Source organism: Athene noctua, chromosome 3, assembly GCF_965140245.1.
Source record: "Athene noctua chromosome 3, bAthNoc1.hap1.1, whole genome shotgun sequence".
NCBI classification, from domain to species: Eukaryota; Metazoa; Chordata; class Aves; order Strigiformes; family Strigidae; genus Athene; species Athene noctua.
In genome coordinates, this window is record NC_134039.1 from 81,028,668 (window position 1) to 81,051,157 (window position 22,490).

Below are 22,490 nucleotides of genomic sequence, written 5' to 3' on the forward strand. Positions count from 1 at the left end.
CCTAGAGATGTGCTTTCAGAAAAATGCCTGTATGAAGACAGCCCTTGGAGACCTCCTCCTGCTTGGTCTGGGACAGCTGCTGTCCCCCAGGCAGCTCTGCCAGCAGCCAGAGGTGACACTGTGATTTCAGGAAAAATTAAAGTGCCAGAAAAAAGAATAAAAACCATTAAATGTAATCACTCAGCTCCTTAAAACCACTCATAAAATTGTCCTAGATTCATTAAAATCCTTCTCAAAGTGGGAGCTGGGGGTGTGTAGCTGTTGGGGTGTTGCAGTGTAGATGGGAAGGTGGTACAGGCTGTGTGGTAGGGAAAGGGCGTTCAAGAGAGCTGGATTGCTGTGCCAAGGCCACTGGAGGGGTTTTGAACACATAAGCCAAGGAGACAACTCAAACAGTTTGACATCTGTTCTTAAGGGTTCAAAGAGAGTAATTTGAGTCAGTGAAAACCACTCTGTGGCTACAACCCTCTTGCACCCCTTTTTGGCCAACAGCTGAAAAACCTTGGCAGGCTAGTATTTATGCACCGCAGTATTAATTTCACAAGTACTTAGGGAATCTACAGTCCTCACAGTTCATGATGATTTGTCACCTAAAGTTCTGGTGAGGTCACTCTATACCAGCCATTCAACATAAATTGTGGGATCCCTACGGACTTCTGGGTATGAATCTCTCTCTAGACGTCTCTTTTCTAGGTTAAATCTTGTAAACAAGTTCTCAGAGAGAAAGAACAGGCATGAATGTGTAATTCACATGCAGCCTTAAGTCAATTTAAAAAAAAAAAAAAATCAAAGCTGAATATCCATGCGCTGACTGGGTGGATGTCCTTTTCATCAGGAATTGACTCCCCTGCTTATTCATCCCTAAAACCAGAATCTTTCTAGCATTCCAGTTAAGAAATGTGTGGTTTTGACACAGAAATCCATCCTTATTATGTGAAAAAAGTCAACTCCAGGTCACTTAAGAGAATTGAGAAATTTTGGTTGTTCCTCCCCTCTTGGTAAAAGTGTTTCTCCACCAATCTTCGGACCTTTTTTCTCCTAGAAACATGAACCATGAAGAGTAGTTAAGCACATGGTAAAATGCTTCCCAGACATTTCTTTGACAGAAGTTGTCCTAACTTCTAAGTAGGCCTAAATTATCTGATTAAATATTGAAAGACACCCTAAGAACCTTGACATTCTGAATTCTTTCAACTTTGGTCAAAAGCAAATTCCCCATGGTTAACTAAAACAAAGCTTCGAGAACAGAAAGCAAGGAAAGTCCACTAAACAAAGCCTGCAGGTACCTGCATGTACTGACAAAATGCAGAGCTGCCTGGTTTTGCTGGGAACTCGTAAGGGCACTGAAGAAAACCATGGGACAAAAGTACCAAGAGAAACAGCCAGAAGTGCTCAGAAACTGCTGGTTCACACTTACCTTTAGCATCCCATCTCGCTCCCACTTGAAGAGGCCACAGGTGCTGAAAGATGAAGATGGCAGGTGAGGACCACTGTGGTCTGTGTTTGCTGCACAGTATGAGGGGGTTCAAAACTAGCCCTGCCCCTTTCCCACACTGGGCTAATGCCCAAGGGCTAATGTTCCCATTTTATGACATGGTTATGTGACTCCTAACACCATTACTTGTGAATGGACAGTAGAAAAGCCTCAGTCACTATTTTATGAATCTCATTTCTTACCTGCAGGGCTTTTTTGGGAGCCTGTGAAGGGAAATAGCTCGGTTTCCACAAGGGCATTTGAAAAATCGCTTGATGGCATCATGCCAGTGGTAGTCGTGGTTATCCTGCACACATGTCTCCAGAGGCTTGAAATAGGTGTAATTACACTGTCAGGGAGAAGAGAGCTGTGAGTGCTTCCTCAGCACGAGACCTGTTCTGTGGGCTGGCAACACCTGAACATTCAGAGAAAATCATCTCTGTCCTCCCCCATCCTGAGGAGCCCACCAGCCTGAGTTCATCACCTTTTGTCATTGCTCCTTCTAATGCCATCCTCCCCGCTTTGCCACCTGCTCCCAGCACCTCGTGGGGCACACAGGGACCCTCTGTGCAGCCCCCAAACGGTTAGGAAAGGCAGTGAGAGGGAGGGTCCACCAAGGGCTGAAAACTCCGGGAACTCTGTAACTCCCCACTTCCTCTCAGCACATTTGGGATTGTAGCAAAGCTCCACTCCTCTTCCTGATGGCAAAGTCCCTGAAACCAGGTAGAGGATCCCACCCCCGCAGTGTTATGTTTTCAAGGCACTTGGTTTATGTTGTCACAGAATATGGGGAACAAAGGGTCCTGGTACAAAGCACTTCAGGGAAGAAGCTTGTAAATATTTTCAGGACATCAATACCCAAGGAACCCATTGGCACAAACATCAAGTTGAGATGTTCAGCACAGCCCTAAAGGCTGCCTGGCCAGTGTCTACATGTCTCAGTCTCTAAGTGCATGGGCTGCTCTCAGCAAGGCATAAGGAACAAAGCTTTCTCCATTTAATCCTTGCACTGGACTATGGCCAAGAGAGCCACAGATGGGACTCTGCAGGATGGTCCAGCATCATTTTGTACAATCCATGTTCCACTCCACTGCTGTTACTCTGGCTCCCCTTCACTCACCATTTTACATGTCACAACTCGACATTTCACTTCTTTAATGCTCCTCATCTTCTCTTCTATTTCTTCCTTTTTCACCAGTGGGTGAAAGTATTGCTCCTGCAGTTCAGCCTCAGCCTGTGGGGGCACACAAAAAGGGTTGTGGGGAGACCAAGGTGGGAGAAGCCACTCCATAAATGGCCTTAAGAGCAAATTACTACCAGGCCTGCTTGAAGCAGACCGCAGTCTGGGAGCCAGAAAACCACCAAATCTCTTGCTTCAAAAATTCATACAGTGCACGTGCTGTGTGTCATCAACACTGAAACAAGCCGCCCCCAAGGTGTATGAGTAGGTGGGTTTCACAACATCATGTACTACTGAAATAAGCACAATGCCTATGAGGACATTGCAGGGGGAGGTCAGGTAGGCAGATGTAATGAATGGAATTGGTTCTTAGCCAAAATACTATTTCTCAGAAGACCTTTAAACAACTAGCACTTCATACCAATACAACATGTCCAAAACAAGAGCCCTGTGCCACTGGAGGTGCTGTATCCCTGGGAACATGCTCAGCAAAGATCCCGATGGGAGAAACCCAACCCCTTTGCTCTTCAGGGCAACTGCTGGCATTTCACAGGCTCCACTACATACATGAGTCTCAGATGAGGGTGGCAACTATCTTTATGTGGCCAAGATGTCAAGAAATGAGGGACAAAACAGGCATGTGGATAATTTGGTTTTACGGCAGAAGGATTTCTTTGGTCATCCACTAACCAGGAAACTTCACCGATTCTAAACACAGCAAAAAACCTGATGGCAACTCGACCTTACCACGGCTATGGCAACAATGCTGACTGGCAGACACTGCACCCTGTGTGCTCAAAGACCCCTGACCCTACTCATCAGGAAAATTTGGTGACATATCGGATGCCTGATTCTTGCCGAAATCATTGTGAAGTTTCAAGACAGCTCCCTAGTTTTGAGCCCTCAGTCATGGCTGGACTGAGACCATACCTCTTTCAGGACATCTGTGTGCTTGGACTTGGCTTTCAGGATTTTCTGGAACTCTTCTGACTCCAGATAGGCCAGCTGCTCACGCCGTTTCTTTTGGGCAGGCTCCAGTTCATCTATAGCTAGGGAGACAAAAAGGCTCAGTCCTACAGTGACCAAGTTCAGAACAAGGTTGTCATCTCTAGGCATGATCACTGCAGGAGATTCTGGAAGCCTGAGGTCTCTCAGGCAGATGTTCAGGTCAAACAGCAGCCTTTCATAGTTCAGGAGAACACAAAAAAAGTTCAAATATGACTTCAGAAAAAAAAAGTGGGTTTTTTTAAAGTAACATTGCATCTTCTCTCAAAGCACTGTACTAGGAATTTTCACATTACTCCCAGGGGAGCAAGCAGTGTTGCCTCTCTGGCTGACGGAGAAGCTTTAAAGGGAATTAAGCAATTTATCCAAGAACACACAGTAAACCACTAGTGGGCAAACTCAAGTTCCCACAGAAAATTCAGGTACTTTCCCAGATGGGACTATTTCTTGGTTTCCCTGGGTTAGATCAGCCATGCATTGCAGATGTTCAAGTGCCAGAAGAAAGGGAACAGATGAGGACAGGGAGCTATCAGAGAATACATCTTTCACTCACTCTACAGGGTTAGAGATTGTTTACCCTTTGCACTAAACCCCCTAAGTTCTAAATAAACATAACTTGGCCTCTCTTTGGCATAGCAGTTAAGTCCTTAACCCACCATTCAGCAGGACATAAGCATATGTTTTTTATTCTAGAAACTAACATTACATACCATTCTCTGCTTCTGTACCATGTGGCTGAGCAACATTTTTCTCTACTCTTTCAACAATTTCTAGGATGTTATCATCGGCTCTTTTCCTCTTGACACTGTTTGGGTCAGTTTTAGCAAGAATCTGGCCTTTTGCTCGTAGTCGGTGTATTGCAGCCAGCTAGAAAACAGGGAAGAGCAGTGAATGTGTCGGTGACCAGTCTGGCTCCCATGTTCCTACTTTCAGAAGTAGCAGAGGAAGTCTGTCAAACAGAGGAGACAAGATCCACTGCCATGGGCATGCACCTGGCCAAAGAGAGGCCCAACAAAGTTCCCAGCTCTGCTGTACAATTAATTCACCACATCACCCAAGCTCTTATGACTTCCCAAACCATAAAATCACTCCTCCAGGGGTGTTACCAGACTTGATATGTCTGCAGCTGTGCTTTATTTGCTTCAGAGATCAGTAAGTCTTCCAGAGGAATTGAATCACTTGAGATTTCCACAGAAATTGGTAATAATAGGGAATTAATAGAAAACTGCATACAACTTTTTTTTTTCCATACTCCCAGAAGGCTTCCTTGCTGGAAGAAAAAGGTTTCTTTGACAAACATGTGAATAGATTTGTGCCAAGGAAAGATGCAGTCTGTTCTGGCTAGAAACCAGAATTATCCAATCATGGCACAACATAGCTAAACTACTGCTTTCCTGGCAAACAGATCCCACAATACACAGCACTAGCAATGCCAAAGAACAAATATGCAGTTCAGCACTCCTGAGATTTTCAGCAGAAATCCCCTGCCCCTTCCCAGCACTTCATGGTTTTCATGCTTGTAAAACAATCAATATCAAAAGGCCTTACTCTCCTTTCTTCTTTAAAATTCACCTCATGTCCTGGTCCAGTACCTATCCACAACCTGATGCTTTAAGATGTCCCAAAGCCCCAAAACACAAGAGCAGAAAGAGCAGCCACTGGTACACAGAAGTTCTGTCCCACCTGCATGAAGAAGGGTGCAGGGACAGCCACACAGCTACTCCAAACTGCTCTCCAAAGGTAATTTGCCCAACGGGTAACAGACTAAGTCAAGTCATGAAGAACAGAGTCAGCTCTACTCAGAGAAGTTGCCAGTGTTCATAAAGAAGTGTTTTTTCAGCAAGAAGCTTAGTTAGCATCAGGCTTGTGATTTAAATGAGATGCCCTACCTCTCCATTGCCTTTTCCTCAGTCCCATCCCAAGAGGCTGCTCTGTTCCCTGTCCACTCCCAACTGGCATTTGCTGAAATTGCCAGTTGTGTCAGTGGCTTCAGTGAGGTTTGCCTCCAGAGAAGATCAAGAGTGAGCTCATGAACAACATACACAAGACATCCTAACAACCCACTTTGACCAATTCAGGTGGATTTTGAACAAGCAGGAGATGGCAGCTCTGTGGAGGCCCCTCTTTAGCAGCTGTTCCATGGCTCTGGAGGTTGACTGTGGGCAGGATGGTAGCACAGACCTTGGTACTAACAGCTGTCAGGTACCACAGGTTTCTTGTGTAGTGTAATATAGACCAGTCTGATCTCACAAATCAGAAACTTCACTAACATCAGAACTGAGCTGCCCTATATCTGATTGAAGACTCCTCCTGCCACTCCAAACCAAAGTTCCTTTAACCTCCCCCTCTTAATACTTACAAGATTCAAAGAGCTGTTACCTTTTTGGCTTCTGCCAAGCTGTCTAGCTTTGGTGTTGGAGGTGGAGACCCATCAAACAAGAGAATATCTTCTCCTTCCGAGAAGCCTGCGCCTAGCCTGGGCCTTTGAGGAGCTGACATTTTTGCAGGAAACTCTGCCCCAGGTTTTGGAGAGTGGAGAGAGGACTGCCTGGAGGAGGATGGCACAGCAGGGCTACTGGCTTTACTTGTGTTCTGGAGAAACCTTATAAGACAAGAATAATCCGTTGAAATAGGGACACAAGTAGAGAGACAAAGGTTTGAGTAGTAGATGGAAGTGGAGGGGATGCAGACTTATTTTTCACTAATTTGCCTTTTATTGCTAGAAAATCGTGCAGCAGTTCAGGAATTCAGAGAGTAAAACAAGAAAAGTAAGGAACTCACTGGGTCGCTGAAATCAAGAGTGACTTGAAGTCACCAGAAGTGAATGACTAATTGCTTTTCCAAAACAAAAACCAGAGAGAAGTATCAAATGAAGCTGGGAGCTGGAAGCACAATAGGCTTCTTTGCAGAACAGGTAATTTATCAGGGGGACTCCTTGTCACAGGAGTCACATAAACGCTTCAGTTCACACAGTGGCGTACTTTATGGTGAAGAGTCTGGACAGGTTAATTGGGAAAAAAAACCCATCCAACGTTCAGGGATACTGTGACAGATACCACCTCTAGCTTAGAAAGTCCCTAAAATACCTAGGGTTGTAGGCTGGAAGGATATTTGGGGGAAGTATCATAATGACTGTGCTTAGTCTTATTCTCTTCAAGGTTCTGCTTTGGCTCCTGTTGAGCCTTTTGAAGCTACTTGGGTACAGCAATCTCAGTCTCACCCAGGGTGGCTCTTCTGAGGTTCTTTTTAGGTTTGTTAACAAGATATGCACAAACCATTTTGCAGTTCTTAAGGTTCAGAAGACCCTTGCAAGCTAGCAGTGAACAGAACCAGGACTCCCAACCTGTTTCTTACACTAACCAGCCTCTTCTTATCATGCCTTCCAGTTGCTGGGCACTGTGCTGCAGCACTTATTTCTATTTAAATTAAATTTTAATAAAAACAGCAAAACACCTCCCACAGCTATACTTTAAGGCCACAATAACAGAACCTTTCCTATGGTCAGTACGTATTACCGCTTCTGAATCTCTTCAGATCGCTTTTTTCGGGCCTCTAGCAATTTCTGTTTCTGTTGCTTGAGCAGTGCTGAAGCAGAGATGGACTGGAAATTAGCCCCTTGCTTCTTTTCAGCATCTGGAAAAAAAACCCAAAGAAACAAACCAAAACAAAATAAAAAGCCACTAATGTTTCCCCAGAAGGAAGTTGAGTGTTTTCAGGAGTGGGTTTTCCTTCAGGCAAAAGGACAACACCTGCTTTGGTCCAGTGTTTGCAGAGGTTTCGTGCTCCAAAAGTTGGCTGTGCCAGCAGTTCCTTGAATTCCTCAGAACATTGCATGGGTCTCTTTGCTGCACCTGGAGCAAAAGAGGCAGAAAAACAACAGATTTGGAGCCAGGAAGGGAAATAGGCCTGGTTTGAGAGTACAATAGACTACGCTGGAAGAAACCCCTGCAGGTCACTTGAGCAAACAACCCCCCAAAGCAAGGCCAACTTCTACATTATATTTCATTGCCCAAGGCCGTGTCCTCACAGAGCACATCACAAAGACATTTCTACTCTTTAAGCAATTTCATCAGTCAGTCAGCTTCCCCTCAGCCCCTTGGCTGTCTGTGGTGCTCCCATGGTTCCCATTTTTAGAATGTTTGAAAGCCCTAAAGCCACTACATCTTATCCCTGGAGAATTAAGAGCAGCTAAAACCTTGACACAGGACACACACTATGTTGTCTGAAATGGAGGCAACTGAGGTAACTGAAAGATGTGAATAAATCATCTAAGTGGCATGTAGAGCACATAATTTGAATAATCTGTCATCTGCTCTCCAACAAGCATAAAGAGGGCGTGATAGTAATTGCTTTACAGAAGTGAAATGGAGGCAGAGAAGATCTGTGACATCCCAAAGGCTAGGAAAGGAACATGCTTTGAAGATCACAAAAGAAAAGCACTAGAAATAGTCTGGGTACTCAGGAGGTCCCCTGCATTGCAGACCTGACTGATTTATACTTAGTATTCTTTGGAAGATTTCAAGATTGACATAAGTCATTTATTTTAATCAAATAAAATAAATTATCTGGTTCAAAGTTCTTAAGACTTCCAATTCCCATTAATCTGGCAAAGATCTTCTGTCACTGTCCAAAGACAGAACAGGAGACTTAATTCAGGGGCACTGATGAAAAAAAGATGCATGGATCTACACAGTTGCTTAGTTACATCTGCCTTGCAGCTGCAATCTCAAGAGGGAAGAGGGGTTTTGATCAATTGAGAAAGCAGCCTGCAAACAGCTATCTCCGTAGCAAACCAATTGCCAGATTCATTCAGTGAGTAGCAGGGTCCTGGGACACATCTACACATCAACCTGGAAATATCTGAAGGGTGAAGAGACTACATGGGTAATTAGGTACCAATTTTCTGCCTGGTTTCCTGGACAATTGCATCAACTCCTCTCACAACCAGATTGGAGAGAGTGGTTTGAATCTTCCTTTTCGGCACTGCAGCTGCTGCACTAGAAAGAGGAAACAAAACCAGAACATCAGTTTTCCCATGCTTAGAGCAAGGACAGGAGCTCAAACTCCAGCCCAGTGCTTCAGTAAGACTCCAGCCACCCTAAAGTGTGCCTCTCTCTGTCCTTGGGAAGGATGTGGATCTAAATCCAAATTCTAGCAAAATGTTTAGGATCTCCCATTTCTCCCTGGGTTGAGATATTTCCTATGCATTGAGAGAAAACTGAACGTAGGTACTGGCTAAGTTTGCTCACAGTTAGTTCCAGGGATGGAGAGGAGGCTGGAATTGCTTCATCACTGTGGAGTCACACCAGTTATCAGAGGATGGTGGTAAGGGAATGAAAACCATGTACCAGCACAGGGCTTGTTCCAGCTGTGACTCTGGTCTTTCCACAGTTGTCTTCAGGGGGATTGGGTTGAAGGACCTGGCCCCTCCGTGTTAGTTAGGAGATGCATACTGACCTACTGATGTTGGTCACTTAATATATGCAGGGTGTACTACCATCTCTTCATTAACACACAGTGGTGCTGTATTACTTCAGTCAAGGGAGAGAGGAGGGGGAAATACAGAATATACTGAGTCTGGGATTAAATGCAATGAGCCGTAACAAGATATGGGAAGGGAATGGCACTGAAAAATATTCATCTGAGACTCAAATGCTTGGGATCTCATGAAAAAGTTCATTTCATCTAATAAAACACAATGTTGCCTGGCTTCACAATGCAGTATTAATTTAAAGATAAACATACCTCTTACCACATCTTAGAGCTGACTGTTAAAATTTTCCTATCAAATAGCATCTCTGTCATCCCATAGGGCCAGGATCACACCAAAGTCAAAGGAATCTCTAACTAAATAGAACCCCTTGGAGATAGCTTCAGGCTCACTTGTAGGTGGAGGGAAATTCTGTGCAAAAAGCAAGGGAAATAAGTGGTTTATCTTACACTGAGGCTGCATATGCTGCTGAAGAGACACCTCCGTAGTAAAACCCATCCTGACACAGTCTCTCCTTCAAACTAGGATTTTTCCGACCAACTTTTTTGGGAATGCGGCCGCCAGAGAAGGTGGATTGCAGATCTGCCCGCTTCGAGCTGAGCTTCTTGTACTGGGATTGTATGTGATACTGACAATATTCACAGTCGTTCTGAAAAGAGACAGGAAAAGCCTGTTGCAGAACACTAGCAATTACAATTTACTCCATTCCTCTCACTCACATGCATCCTTCTATGGCTAAACTGTAGTAACAACTCCACTGTCATACTCCAGCATTTGGCCAGCCCAGCAAACACATGCCCACACTCCAGCAATGAAAAACAAAACTAAAATTGCCCATAGTGATCACTGGAAAAAAAGGTGTGCATTTTTTTTTTAAGGCTATTCTTTGGCTCAAGTTAACTCATGTCCCAGGTCCTCTTGGCAGATTCTGTACTCTTGACTCTGAACTGTATGCAGTTTTCTTACTGGTATTAACACAGAAAAACTAACACAGAAGCAAGGTATTTCATGCACTCATTTCACCTTAATTAATCAGTTTTCAGTGTCAATCCGAGAGAGTTTAGCACTGAAGATAGTGAGCCTGACAGTCAAAGAGAGCAGTGCCATAAACAACCTCACTCAGGGTGTTCTTTAACTTTTTATCAAACACCCCCCCCCTTCTTGTTGATATTCATCTGCCCCAGATCTGTATAACTACAGTTACCCCACAACCAAACATTCTTTGTCACTAATTAAACAGACAGCCAATTCCTTCATGAGTTGCTTCTGACAGCCAGCCTCCATCTACAGTTTGTTGCAGGTGGTATTGGAACACCTCACCGACATTGAGAGGCTTGTGCACAGCCACCTCCTGGAGTGAGTCTGTAATCACAGCCTCGTTTTGCTACAAGTACCTTCTGTATCTGTATTCCTCCCACTCCACACACTTTAAGCTCCTCCCCAGTTCTTCATCCCTTCGTTTTCTCTCCCCCTTCTAAGTGCTACCCTACTAACTATAATCCTTCTGAATTAGACAGGGTTCCTTTCAGGTATCATAACATCACCATAGCCATGAGGTGACACAGTCCACAAGTCCTTTTAAACTAGTACAAGTCAGTACTGTCCTTAAAAAAATCCCAACACCTTTTTCCTCTCATCTCCAGTGCCCCACATTCAGGTATAAATATTTTGGCAGCTTGTAGGGCCCACTGGACCAGGGGACTTATTGGGTTAAAACGATCTCTGAAAGACACAACCATTCCCAAGGAAAACCTATTATTTTACCCTGGATGAATTCTCTAGTACAGTGCAGGGAAGCCTGCAGTGGCACAAAGGAGCAAAAGTGTGTGGAGAAGGTGGCAGTCACGGGTCAAGACCATCTCTTTTAACCACAGCACCAGCTTTGTATTTAGGGAACTACTATGCTGCTACTATGGTGTCATCACAGCAGCAGCTCCTTGGGCTTTGATTTTCCAGTTTCTCCACCCACTTTAGCTAGTTTTAAAGTCAAGATCCAGAAACAAGTCAAAGAGTCAGAGCATCAGTACAAAATCAGCAGCCAGATTTTTACCAACAGCTTAGCAATGTCCTAACTACTGAGATACAGACCAGATTCACAATCTGTGCACAAGGATCACCATTCTTCTTCCTGGCTTTGCAAGTGCCCATGTCCAGAGCTTCACCCATGAGGAGGATCTTCTGGGGATGATCAACAGACAAACACACCTAGAAAGAAATCAGAACATGCCCTGAGGAGGGTTGGATGGGCTCCTCTCTAGATGTCACTGGTTTGGCTCTAGTCCAGTTTGCTAAGTCTGGTATTAACAGTGCAGTTTTAAAATGCAGGCCTAGTTTAAGAGAGCCACGTTATGTTCAGATTGAGAAAAGCCTCAGCTAAAAAGAAAAAAGTGTATTTCTTTCTCATGAATGAAAGACATTGGATTTTTATGCTTAGAGCCTCAGGAAACAAACGACCAAAGGCAGATCTGGTTGTGCTATAAATGATGGTGCTGTACAACCACTTGGCTCTGACACCATCATGGCAACCACATTCAGCAGTGGATGGGAAGAAGAGATGTAGAAGAGCTCTTTGTCCCTCTCTACGTGTCTAGGTCCTACCAAAACTGACTCCTGTACAAGAAGATTGTCTACTTTACACAACCAAAGATACTAGGAATTGTGTCTGTAGGTAAGAAACACCGAGAAGCCAGTTTCAATGTAGTTCTAAATGTGTACATTTTAGCTAAGAACAGCCGTTTAACAGTTACAGTCCTTACATTAATTCTGGTATGCCTTTCTACTCACCAACAGGACTTCCTACTGCTTATTCATGTTAATTTAAGCAATTATATAGCTTAATAGACAATTAATGAGATTCTTAATTTTTCCATTTGGAGAATTTAATATGCAAAACACTACATCACCAGCTTCTAGACTGAAATTTCTCTTGACAGAAGTCAGCAAGAAATGTTTCCATTCCAGTGCAATTAAAGAGATATTAAAAGTATTAATTTCTTAGCAAAATGATCACCTTAAGTGTTTTGATACATACAGAAAAGTAATTCATCATGTTCTGCATTTAAAAGTAAATTGATCAAACAAGTGAACTACCATGTATCAACTTACTATACACAATACATCATTCATTTAATAAACCCAATACTGCTTTTTCTCAGACATGATTTTGGAACGAGGAAACATTTGGCAATCGTATCTCATGCTTAAATTTGAAGAAAGAAATGAGCTTCCCCATCTCTTTCAGCTTTGAGAGACCTCTAGGCTGAAATAAGCATTGCACTGAAGTAGCCAAATAAACTGACATGAAAACGAATTCCCTACATCTGTGGAAGAGCCGGCTGCTATTGAGAGTAGATTAAACACTCGAATAAACTCTGGTTTTAGATGCTTAATAGGACTTCTTGAAGTTCAGTCTTCCAAAACGACAGGAGCAAGCATACACCACGCAAATATCTGAATGCAATTCAAACTGTCTAGGCAGACTGCTGTAATTTTGCCTTAACATGTGTTATAAAGCTAAATCTCAAGCAGATATGAGAAAGTTCAGCTATGGGTTTTTATCTACAGATAATGACAAGTCAAAAATCCTCTCACCTCATCTGAGCCTTCCTTAGGTTTCATAGGATTAGCATTGAGCAGCCCAATGACTGTGCCTTGGTCTGTCTTCCAGTGCTCTTTGTGGACATCACCAAACAAGAAGAGTGAGACACACTGATTGAGATCCCGTAGGTCGTTCAGCCGCCAGATGCTGAAGGTTCTGCCCTGAAAGAGACATTCGCTTTCCTTTCAGCTCTCAGTACAGGGACACTGACTTGCACCCCCTCTTACTGTTGCTTTTGAAGAGGTATTATGATTTCCCCCACCCTGGGTTTTCCTGATTCAGAAAAGCACAATTTGTAACCTCAGCAGAGGTTAGACACAGGATCTCCAGCCATGCCACACAGCCACTTCTGGGATTCTTAAAGGCTAAAATAGCACAATCATACCGCTACCACCAATCTTCCTGATATTAAAGCTGGACAGCACTTTTGCTTGTTGAACAAAGAGGTTTTTTTACCCCACTGAACAAATAAAACCAAGGCATAGCCAGATCTCTGTTTCATCAGGCTTTCTACAGGACATGGACACCATCTAGGACAGAATGGCCTCTAGGGAAATGATGGAAGCAGAATGTGTTGGCACATTTAAAACACAAGGGCTGTCTAGAAATAGTCATAGTCCTTTTTTTCACACTGGCATTTAACATATAACAGTGGATGAACAGATTTAAGACAGATTTATGCTATGGCTACATTAGCCAATAATGCTACTGTTGTACCAGATAAACTAAGGACTTACCCTGAGGACAAAAACCGGCATTACTGCATGAAACCAGATGAGCCAAGATCTTTAATACAGTAGCTTTTCATTAACTACATGGAGTTGGCCGATTAAGTTGAAGACCTAATTAGTTTCTCAGGAACGAAGACCAGCATTTCACTTGAACGAGGCAAGAGACAGAACAGTTACTTACATTATTTGTGCTCTGAGGAGTGACCTTCTTCAGTATGACTCCAAATGTTACCCAGTCTATTTCCTCCAGATTTTCTGCAGCAAGTTTGCTCTTCAGCTGGGACAGTCGGATGAGCTTCCGGTTAGCCATTTTCCTGTCCATTTCAGCCGAAGACACCCGGGGTTTTCTAGATCAAGCAAGGGCATGCAAAAGAGAACACATCCACTGGCATAAGCAAACAGACAATCAAATCCATCCAGCATTCTCCTGGGGAGACTACATCTCGCTGCAAAACTTCTCTGTGACTTATTTCACCCTGAGGTCACTTGAAACAAACCCACTCGATTCAGGACACCATACAAATATCAGAAAGCTACTGATCACGCTGGGTTTTGTCCAAATAGCTGCAGTGCAACTTAGCCCCGAGCCTGCATTAACTCTGCTCATTTCAGGAATGACTGGGTAGGACTGTCTGAGCATGGTTTGGAAATCCAGCCCGGTTTCTGGTGAGGAAAGACACCGTGAGTATTCAGAGACCTCTTGTGGCCACATGGAGTATGGGTATCACGGGAGGCTCCCGAGGCTCCTCAGTGCTGAGCAAAATCTACTCAACTGGAGCACAGTTGGGCTTTGCACATGCCCACTGCTTCCCTCTTTCACCACTGAGGACACCCCAAGGAAGGCAGCGCTAATAAAATGATAGCTTTTTTTGTTAGAAAAGAAGAAAGGTAAAAATAGAATTACAAGTGTGGTACTCAGCCAAAAGTCAATGTTATCTATTTACTGATCAATCAGACAATGCTGTGGCTTTGTGTTATAACCCCTAATGACAATTGATTAATCTGACATGGTTAAATGATGTATATACATCAAATCACAAATCCAGTCCTCCATGCACCACTTGTGTCACTAGCACCACAGGACATTGGACCGACTGCTTTTTCTCTCCCATGACTGGAGGGTGATGTCCCCAGACAGAGCTCAGTGCTGGGCTGCTGACCTTAATCTCAGTCCCGAGAAGGTTTCCACAGACACTGGCTGAGTTGTTGCACTGGAGCATGCAGGCATGTGAAGAGTCTTCTCTCTGATCACCTTACTGGGTGTATTCCCTGTGGCAGACTTGAGAGGCTGGAATGCCAGACTGAGAACTTGCTGTGGAGGAGTCGTCTTGCTCTCTTTAGCAGGAAAAAAAAAAAGCAAGGAAAAAAGTCTTGATGATGAAAGAAAATAGAAAACAGAAAATAAAAATAACACTAACTTACACTGACCAGAGACAGAAGTCTAATATAAGACACTTAAGAAAAAGGTGTAAAACTGTCTTATTTGTATTGAACTGGTCTCCCAATCATCTGGAGCTGTCAGTTCCCAGCTAAGTCACACGTAACTCGAGCAATGAGTTCTGCCTGGTGAGGAGCTTCCCAGAAGAGCTCTCATTTTCCAGGCAAGCTAAAGGGTAGGATACACAGATGTAAGAAAGACTGCTGGCAGTGTCCAAGTTAACCATAGCAGTACAGAGCACAGCACCCATTGCAAAGAATACAATAATTAACTCTGTAGTAAGCTCTGCTGTTACCAGACTGCTACTGGTGCAGTGACTAGCATAAAACTATCCTGAATCTGTCCACACTGCTGCTGTGAACCAGACAGGCTTTCAACAAAAGCCCAGGGTGTTTCAGTGAAAGGCAGACTGAGAATGGTACCTGCTGAGGCTGCCTTTGATTTCTGGATTCCTCGCTTGGCTGGTGGTAAAGGACTGCCCAGCTGGGCTGAGAAATACGGTGACTCTTGCAGCTTCTGAACTTTCCTTTCTTTTAAGGGTGAACAGGGAGATTTACCTGGACAAGGAAACAAAAAAATATGAGATCTCGATCTGGACTCAAACACTAAGAATTGCTCCAAACTAAGTAATTCTCTGAATAACAAGACCAAGTCAGTGTCATACATGAAAACCCTTCAGCTAAGTTGCCAGCATCTGAAATGCAACAGCTGAAAAAGCCCCAATGACTCTTCCCCATGATGACCTAAAATTCTGGATGTCACTGAAACCACAAAGCTGTGGAAAGTAGGAACATCCCCTTGCTTTCCAATTTTCCTGTTTAGTTTCGTTACTACACCCAGTGTGCTATGGCAACAACATAGCTGTATTTTGAGTGTACCAACATCTGCCAGTAAGAAGGGACATTTCCAGAAGACTCTGAAGCACTTCAGTCATGAAAGCTGCCCCATCTAGAATCAATCCATGACACAGATACCAAAACTGCAGCTCACTGATTTAGTCTGTAGCTGCAGGAAACAACCTGTGCAGGAATACACCAGACCAACATTCTTCTTTGCTACTCAGTGCCCACTTTAGGATTATCTGGAGTCTGGCCTATAAATTGCATGTTGGTAGGCCAACAAATCATAAACCCATTTAATTAGTCTCATTACCAGGGGTTTCCTTCTCAGGGCCTGAACTGGATTGCTGCCCAATAGCAGTCTTCTGCAACTGCTCCTGTAACATCTTCATCTGCTCTTGCAATTTTCTAAGCTCAGCTAGGGAAGAAAGGAGAAGAAAAAGGATAATAACGAAGACAGTGAGAAGCCATTACAGAGATTTATGATTCTGGGAAGCCTGGCAGCTTTACTACCTCATAGGAACTTAGAAAACAAAGACTAGAACCAGAGTACAGATTTAATTGATTATACATAGCTCACAGTGAGAGGATGCTTTTTCATACAACCTGAAGCTGATTCCTCTCATATAAATATTCAACGTACAACATGACAAGGAACATACCATGGTCATGTATCTTTCCTATTGAACATAAGACAATTTAAACAGCTGATGATTGTGCTCCTTACTGTAAAGAAATGCTTCTAATATAATAATAAAATATGCGGCCGGGACAGAGGAAGGCTCAGTGGCCAGCTCTATTTTCACACCGGCTGGCATGGCAGAACCTCCTGCCAATAAGTATTGAGGGGGAAGGGAGAGCTGTGTTGGTGAAAGATGCCAGGGTAACAGCCCTGAAGATTGAAGCAACATTGCTCTTCATCAGACAAGGCGCAGGTACATAAGCAACCTTCTCTATACTGCTCAGCAGACCTAGTTTAGCTTCCCTGGCTTACTTCAGTTCTCTGTCTTTCTTTTGGGAAAATAGGTTTGGTGAAATTTGCCATTGAGCACTGAAAACTGGACATAGAAACCTTCACAAGGACTTTCTGCATTTCCCCATCTGGGCACCATTCTAACCTGAGAAGCAACAGGACCTACCTTCTGCACATTAGCTCTCTAAATACAAGATATATATGATAAAACTGATAAAATATGCTGTTACAGAAACCTTGCAGTTCTTGGTTGGTCTTCTCTTTTGCCTGACTGGAAGCTGAAGTGAGGACAGTTTTTTCTGCCTCCTCTTCTTCCAGGAGGTCATCTACATCTCCAAACAGTGTAGCCAGGTTCTCCTTCTGTTCATCAATCACATCGTCCTCAGCATTGACCTCCTCAGTATAGGACGCATCATCTTCTGCATCAAAGAGCTCATCATATTCATCTGGTTCTCCCCCCTCATCCTCTGGGGCATCTTCTTCCTCAGGAGAATTCCCCTCCTCAGTTGCCTCACTTTCTTCCAGGAGGGAGGCCAACAGATCCAAGTCATCATCAGCTAAGGCAAAAATTAAACTCAGAGTTATTGCTTTCCAGTTAGAGGAAAGTTGCCATGGAATGAAACATCCATGATACCCTAAGCACAATCTAATGACAGCCAAAAGTAAATCAGAAGAGCAAGCAGCATTCTTCAAACACTACTTGAACTTTGGCTAAAGAAAGATAAAGCAGCTTTCTGCCATCTGGTTGGATGGAAACGTGGTTGCAGACACTCTCAGTTTATGATCCAGGCTGGCTGGTCAGCAGAAAATTTGCAGAATACTTAGTGCTGGCTTTTCCTCCTATGCAGCTGCTTGTACAATAGCTGCTGTTACAAAGAAAAGCCTGGGGACTTGTAAAGGTGTATCCAGGAGCTCTACAGACACACCCATGTGTTTTTTGCCAACAGAAGCTGAAGAGAAAGATGCAAGGCAGGCAAGAAAGCATATCCTCAGATATGCTTTGCTGAAAGAAGAGAGCAGAAAGCAAAGAAACATGGATCAAAGGGACAAATAATAGCAAAAAGAAAAATCAAGTTGATTGAGAAAGGAATGGGACAGACAGAGCAGAACTCAAATTCAGAACAACACAGATTTACTCAGCATTTGCTGCTGAAGGAAACAAAACCTGGGAAGGGACAGAGCAGCCTCACAGAAAGGTGACAACAATGAAGGCAAGGGGCAAACTCAAAGGCCTCCACAAGTGAACATAATTTCAGTGCAACATAATTTCCTTTGCTAAAACATTTATGAAGCTTTCTGCTTGAACTTATTAACATATTGTTCAGAAGACAATTTCCTACTGAAAGTAAGAGAGTACTTTCCTCCTTACCATCCATGATTTCACCAAGGATTTCTTCAAGAGCTCCCCAAGGAAAAAATTCTGTTATGGGAAGAACAGCGATACTGTTAAAGTAGATACATCTCCACTAGAAATACATACTGTGTTCAGGCTCCTTATTTGATGATTTGCAAACGAACAGCTTGTTTTTGTTTCCAGCTGCAGATGAGGGCTCCACTAAATTAAAAACTCTCACTTACATTTTCTACATCTAAAGTCTGACCTATGCTGAACTCACTGCAGCATAAGGGCATTACATACATAACAGACACAGATTTTAAGAAATGCCTACCATGTTCTCCTAGTAATAACCATTCCCACCTCATCAGTCCTGTTATAATCATAATTTAGCACTTAACTAAAGCAAGTGTTCCAAAACGGATTCAGTCTTGATTTGAAAATGGAAGAAGGTAGCAGGGTTTCACTCTCTCCTCACAACATAGTTCTTATTCTTAAAAGCATACGTTCTACACGTCTCACAGCTTCTCCATTTCATGGACACGTGTCCATGAAATATAACCAGCACAGGCAGACATAAATGGCCAAGGGAAGACTGGATAACAAGAAAAGAAATCCACTGGGGATGGATTACTCACAAACCCAGACTAACTCCGTACTTACAGGTCTCCCTGCTGCAGAGACTTTTGTTTTGCCCATAAACTCCACTTTTAATAGTTCTCTCTTTTATCTCGCTTCACAATACTAATTTTCAGTAAAGAACAAAACAGAACTCAAGAGCACACATGAGCAGGCGTGGTTAGCGACCACCGCAGAGCCTCGGGCTCCCGCGGCCCTGCTGGTGACACCAGCCCAGGGATCCACCCTGCTGCTGCCCGGGTCTTGCCGCCCGGGTCACCCCAGCGCCTCCCCCGTCTCTCCTGGCAGCCCGCCCCGGGCTCCCAAGGACCCGCAGAGCTCGCTGTGTCGGGACCGCCGCCTCCCCTCTCCCCAGGGCCCACAGCAGCCGCGGGATCCCCATCCCAGCTCCCCACGGATGTCCGGAACCCAGCGCCCCCTCACAGGCGACCCCGCTCCCCGTTCCGCTCGGCCGCCTCCCCCACCCAGGGGAACCCCGACCTCCCCCAGGGCTTCCCGTGGCTCTCCGGCCCCCCACTCCAGCCTCTAGCGCCGAGGATCGCTTTCTGGGGTACCGGTCCCCGCACCCCCGGCCCTTCCCTCCCCCGGCCCCACTCACCAGCAGCCGCGCGCTCCTCGGCACCCGCCAAAATTCCAACCTGGCCCCGCCCCCTCCCGCGCATGCGCGGGCCGCAGCGCCGGGGGGGGCGTGGCGGCGGGGCGCCCCCGCGCCATCGTTAGTGCTGGCAGCAGAGGCGCCCCCGGCGCCATCTTGGTTGTGGGTGGGAGGCGAGGAGGGGGTTTGGACCAAGGGTGGGGGTGACGGCGGCCGAGGGAAGAGCTGCTGCTCACGGGCGTGAGGATGGCGATGTGATCCGCCTCGGCGGAGCCCTGTGCCGTGTCGCGGCCTGCCCTGTGGGGCGGCTCGGTGGTGTGAAACCTGCCTCTGGGTAAGCTGTGGCTGAGCCCGCTTTCGGTTTAAATAGTGCCTGTGTCCAGTCGGAGTGACCTCCAGGGGCGGTTACAGCAGGCACTGTGGGCATCTAAATTACCTAAATTATCTTGTGTTAACTCAGCAAATTAAAACTTGTGTATTGTTGCCCTGTGTTCAGTTGAGGGGATTTGCAGTCTGGTTCAGTATTTCTTTGGTATGAGCAACCATGATTCTGTGAAAAATTAATATTTCTGAGTATGTATGAGCTCATTGCACTAGTCCCTTCCTCCTTATATCAGTTAAATGCAGAAATCACCCCAAAATTGCCCCATAACCAGAAGGATTTGAGCTAAGAAGGATTTGCACTAAGTCCATTCGGCACAAGGTAGTACATTCTACACAAAGAAAGAGAGGGTGCCTCTGGTATTTAAAGGCCAGCAGTACCAGTAGCGAGGTAGGAAAGCCAAATTAAGGATAGAATTTCTGTGCTAGCTGAAGGAATCAAGAAGAAGTTCCAGCAGATGGCAGGAAAAAATTCAAAGAGAGAAATGCTCCGCTGAGCGGTTGAAATACTCTGCTGAATAGTTGTCAACCAAGCTGTCCAGTGCATGTCATGTTAGACTCTCTTGTTTTCAGGTTTTCTCTGAAAAACCACATGCCTAGCCCAGACATGCTGGGCTAACTCATTCTGTATGCATCGACCAGCGTGATGCTCATGCAAATGTGCTTCAGGGGAGACCGAACAATGAATAATGACAGGAGCCGGGGAGGAGCATGTGGGGGCTGAGGGTGCTCCTCCATATTGCTGCTCATCCATGATGGAGATGGGGAAACACCTTGTGCCCCATCTTGGCATGGGTGCAAATCCATGGACAGGCATCGGAATGCTGTGTTTTTCATATTTTCTCTCCCTCTGTCTGCTAGTTGCTTGTGTAATTAGCCCCAGGCTAATCACAGAGCACCACCAAGTGCCCCTACTCTCCATCTGGCTGGAGTGGTGACGGCTTGCATGCTCCCATGACTTGAAGTCTGGAAATCCAGAGATACCTTGCTGCTCAAAAATCTCAAGCCCACTCCACAGGACTGTTATGGGCCCTTCCCAGTCTGGATTTCAAATCTGAAATATAAGGAAATGCTTCTGGCTCCTGTTCCATATCGTCAGGGTGCTGATCCAGGGACATGCTGCTACACCAAGAATGTCCTTTGTTAAAAATAGAGATAAGTGGACAAGTAGTATTTCATGGATACGTAGCATCTAGTCACTTTAAAACACAAATACATTTTATCTTATCTTCGTCTAAGGGAAAACAAAGGGGAATGGGAATTACACTTAAACCTGTGCTAATGAGCATCTGCTGGCCATGGCCACCTGTCATGATAGCTCATCTGCCCTCTGGATTGCAGTTTATGGTGAAAACAACAGAAAAATAATCCTCCCTGTTGCATGAACAGGTTTCAGTGTATTGTGGTTTTATTCTTTGCAGTTCCTTGTGCCTCCTGGTTTGCACTATTAGACCTATTATCTTTCTGTGAAGACCTACTTCAGCTAATGTCTGCATCTTTATGTTAGTATTCCTGTGCTAAGATCCCCTCTCTTTCTGAAGCCTCTTAAAATGATTAATTTTGACTTGACAGATGCATATGTAATTCCTCCCTTGGCCTTTCACATTGATTTTCTGTGTTTTCATTAAGGTTAATGCTCCTCAGATGAAATCAGCTCTATTATCATTCTATTAGTTTGATTTTGGCCTAGTAGCACTTCCATCAGATTTGATCACTGCAGAATCCATAACTATCACAAAGCTCCTGTAATAAAATTGGATTCAGGGAAAAAAGTCCATAAATCCTACTGTTACAAGAACCAATTAAAAGCCAATAAGAGATTGCATCTGCTGGGAGTACTTGTAATTGATGAAGGTTGCAACCAAGCTGATGAATACCTCTTCACAACAGATTTCAGACAGCTCTTGCGTTACCTGAAATTATGGATGAAATTGTGTGAGAACATGAGCTATAGCTAACAGAAGAATCCAGAGTCTACAAGAGATAATGAGAACAACCAGCAAAATAAAAGCAACTCCTCACTTTAATTACAAGGACAAAATCGGGATTGTTTCTCCTGGTATTGGAAGCCAAGAATTCACTGACAGCATGACATGAAAAGTACACTGAAGGAAGATTTTCTTTGGCCCAAGAAACATCTACAGGTATTTTTCTTGTGTATATTTTAAGAATATTCATCTGCTGAGAGTGAAACAAATCTTACACTATTGAGGCCTTTGTTTGAATTAATCATAGTTTCTATTTTATGTTTGAAGCAGAATATTGGGTCACCGAACTTTTTATTTCTAATTCTGCTATTGATCTGTTCAGCGTGTTTTCTCCTCTGTGATTTGGATCTTCATCCACATGACAATTTGGAGAAGCACTTATTTATGGAAGTAGGTTGACAGGAGAATTTGTCACATACAAGTACAAAACATCTGCTGTAACTCTGCCCATTCAGCTGTGGTATCCAACATCCCTAAGGCTTTCTCCTACAGAGCTGTTCTATTCTCCTTAGCTCAACATCTCAAGATGACATAAGCAATATATATAAATTTCACGGCACAAGCATCTCTCACAGGTTGTACCATCCGTTCAACGGTCAGAACTCCAGAGTACAGAAGCATGTTGACCAGCCGCACGTGATCTGGTCTTTACCTTCATTTGGAAGAAAAGCATTCCTGTCCCTGTGCCTGAAAAGCTCTGCTGCTCTCTATTAGCTGTCACTGATGGACAGTGGTAACGCTTGGACTTCGTACTACAGCTTGACTTCTTTTCCTTGAGGATGGTTTGCATGACCTCGTCCGATGCTGGGGGCCCAGTGGTTT

The 22,490-nt window shown here is 44.3% G+C and overlaps 1 protein-coding gene across 1 annotated transcript; it reads right to left on the minus strand.

The window, feature by feature from the left end:
* Positions 1-631: 631 nt before the first annotated feature.
* Positions 632-18,105, minus strand: MCM10 (minichromosome maintenance 10 replication initiation factor). Its single transcript, XM_074901626.1, is given in 19 exon segments — positions 632-1,038; positions 1,418-1,460; positions 1,678-1,823; positions 2,595-2,708; positions 3,585-3,703; positions 4,370-4,526; positions 6,039-6,261; positions 7,175-7,292; positions 7,409-7,510; positions 8,556-8,656; positions 9,600-9,799; positions 11,239-11,355; positions 12,742-12,909; positions 13,661-13,826; positions 14,640-14,814; positions 15,340-15,474; positions 16,049-16,174; positions 16,966-17,286; positions 18,099-18,105. Coding segments are annotated over 19 exon segments (2,622 nt in total). The 3' UTR covers positions 632-954.
* Positions 18,106-22,490: the final 4,385 nt, after the last annotated feature.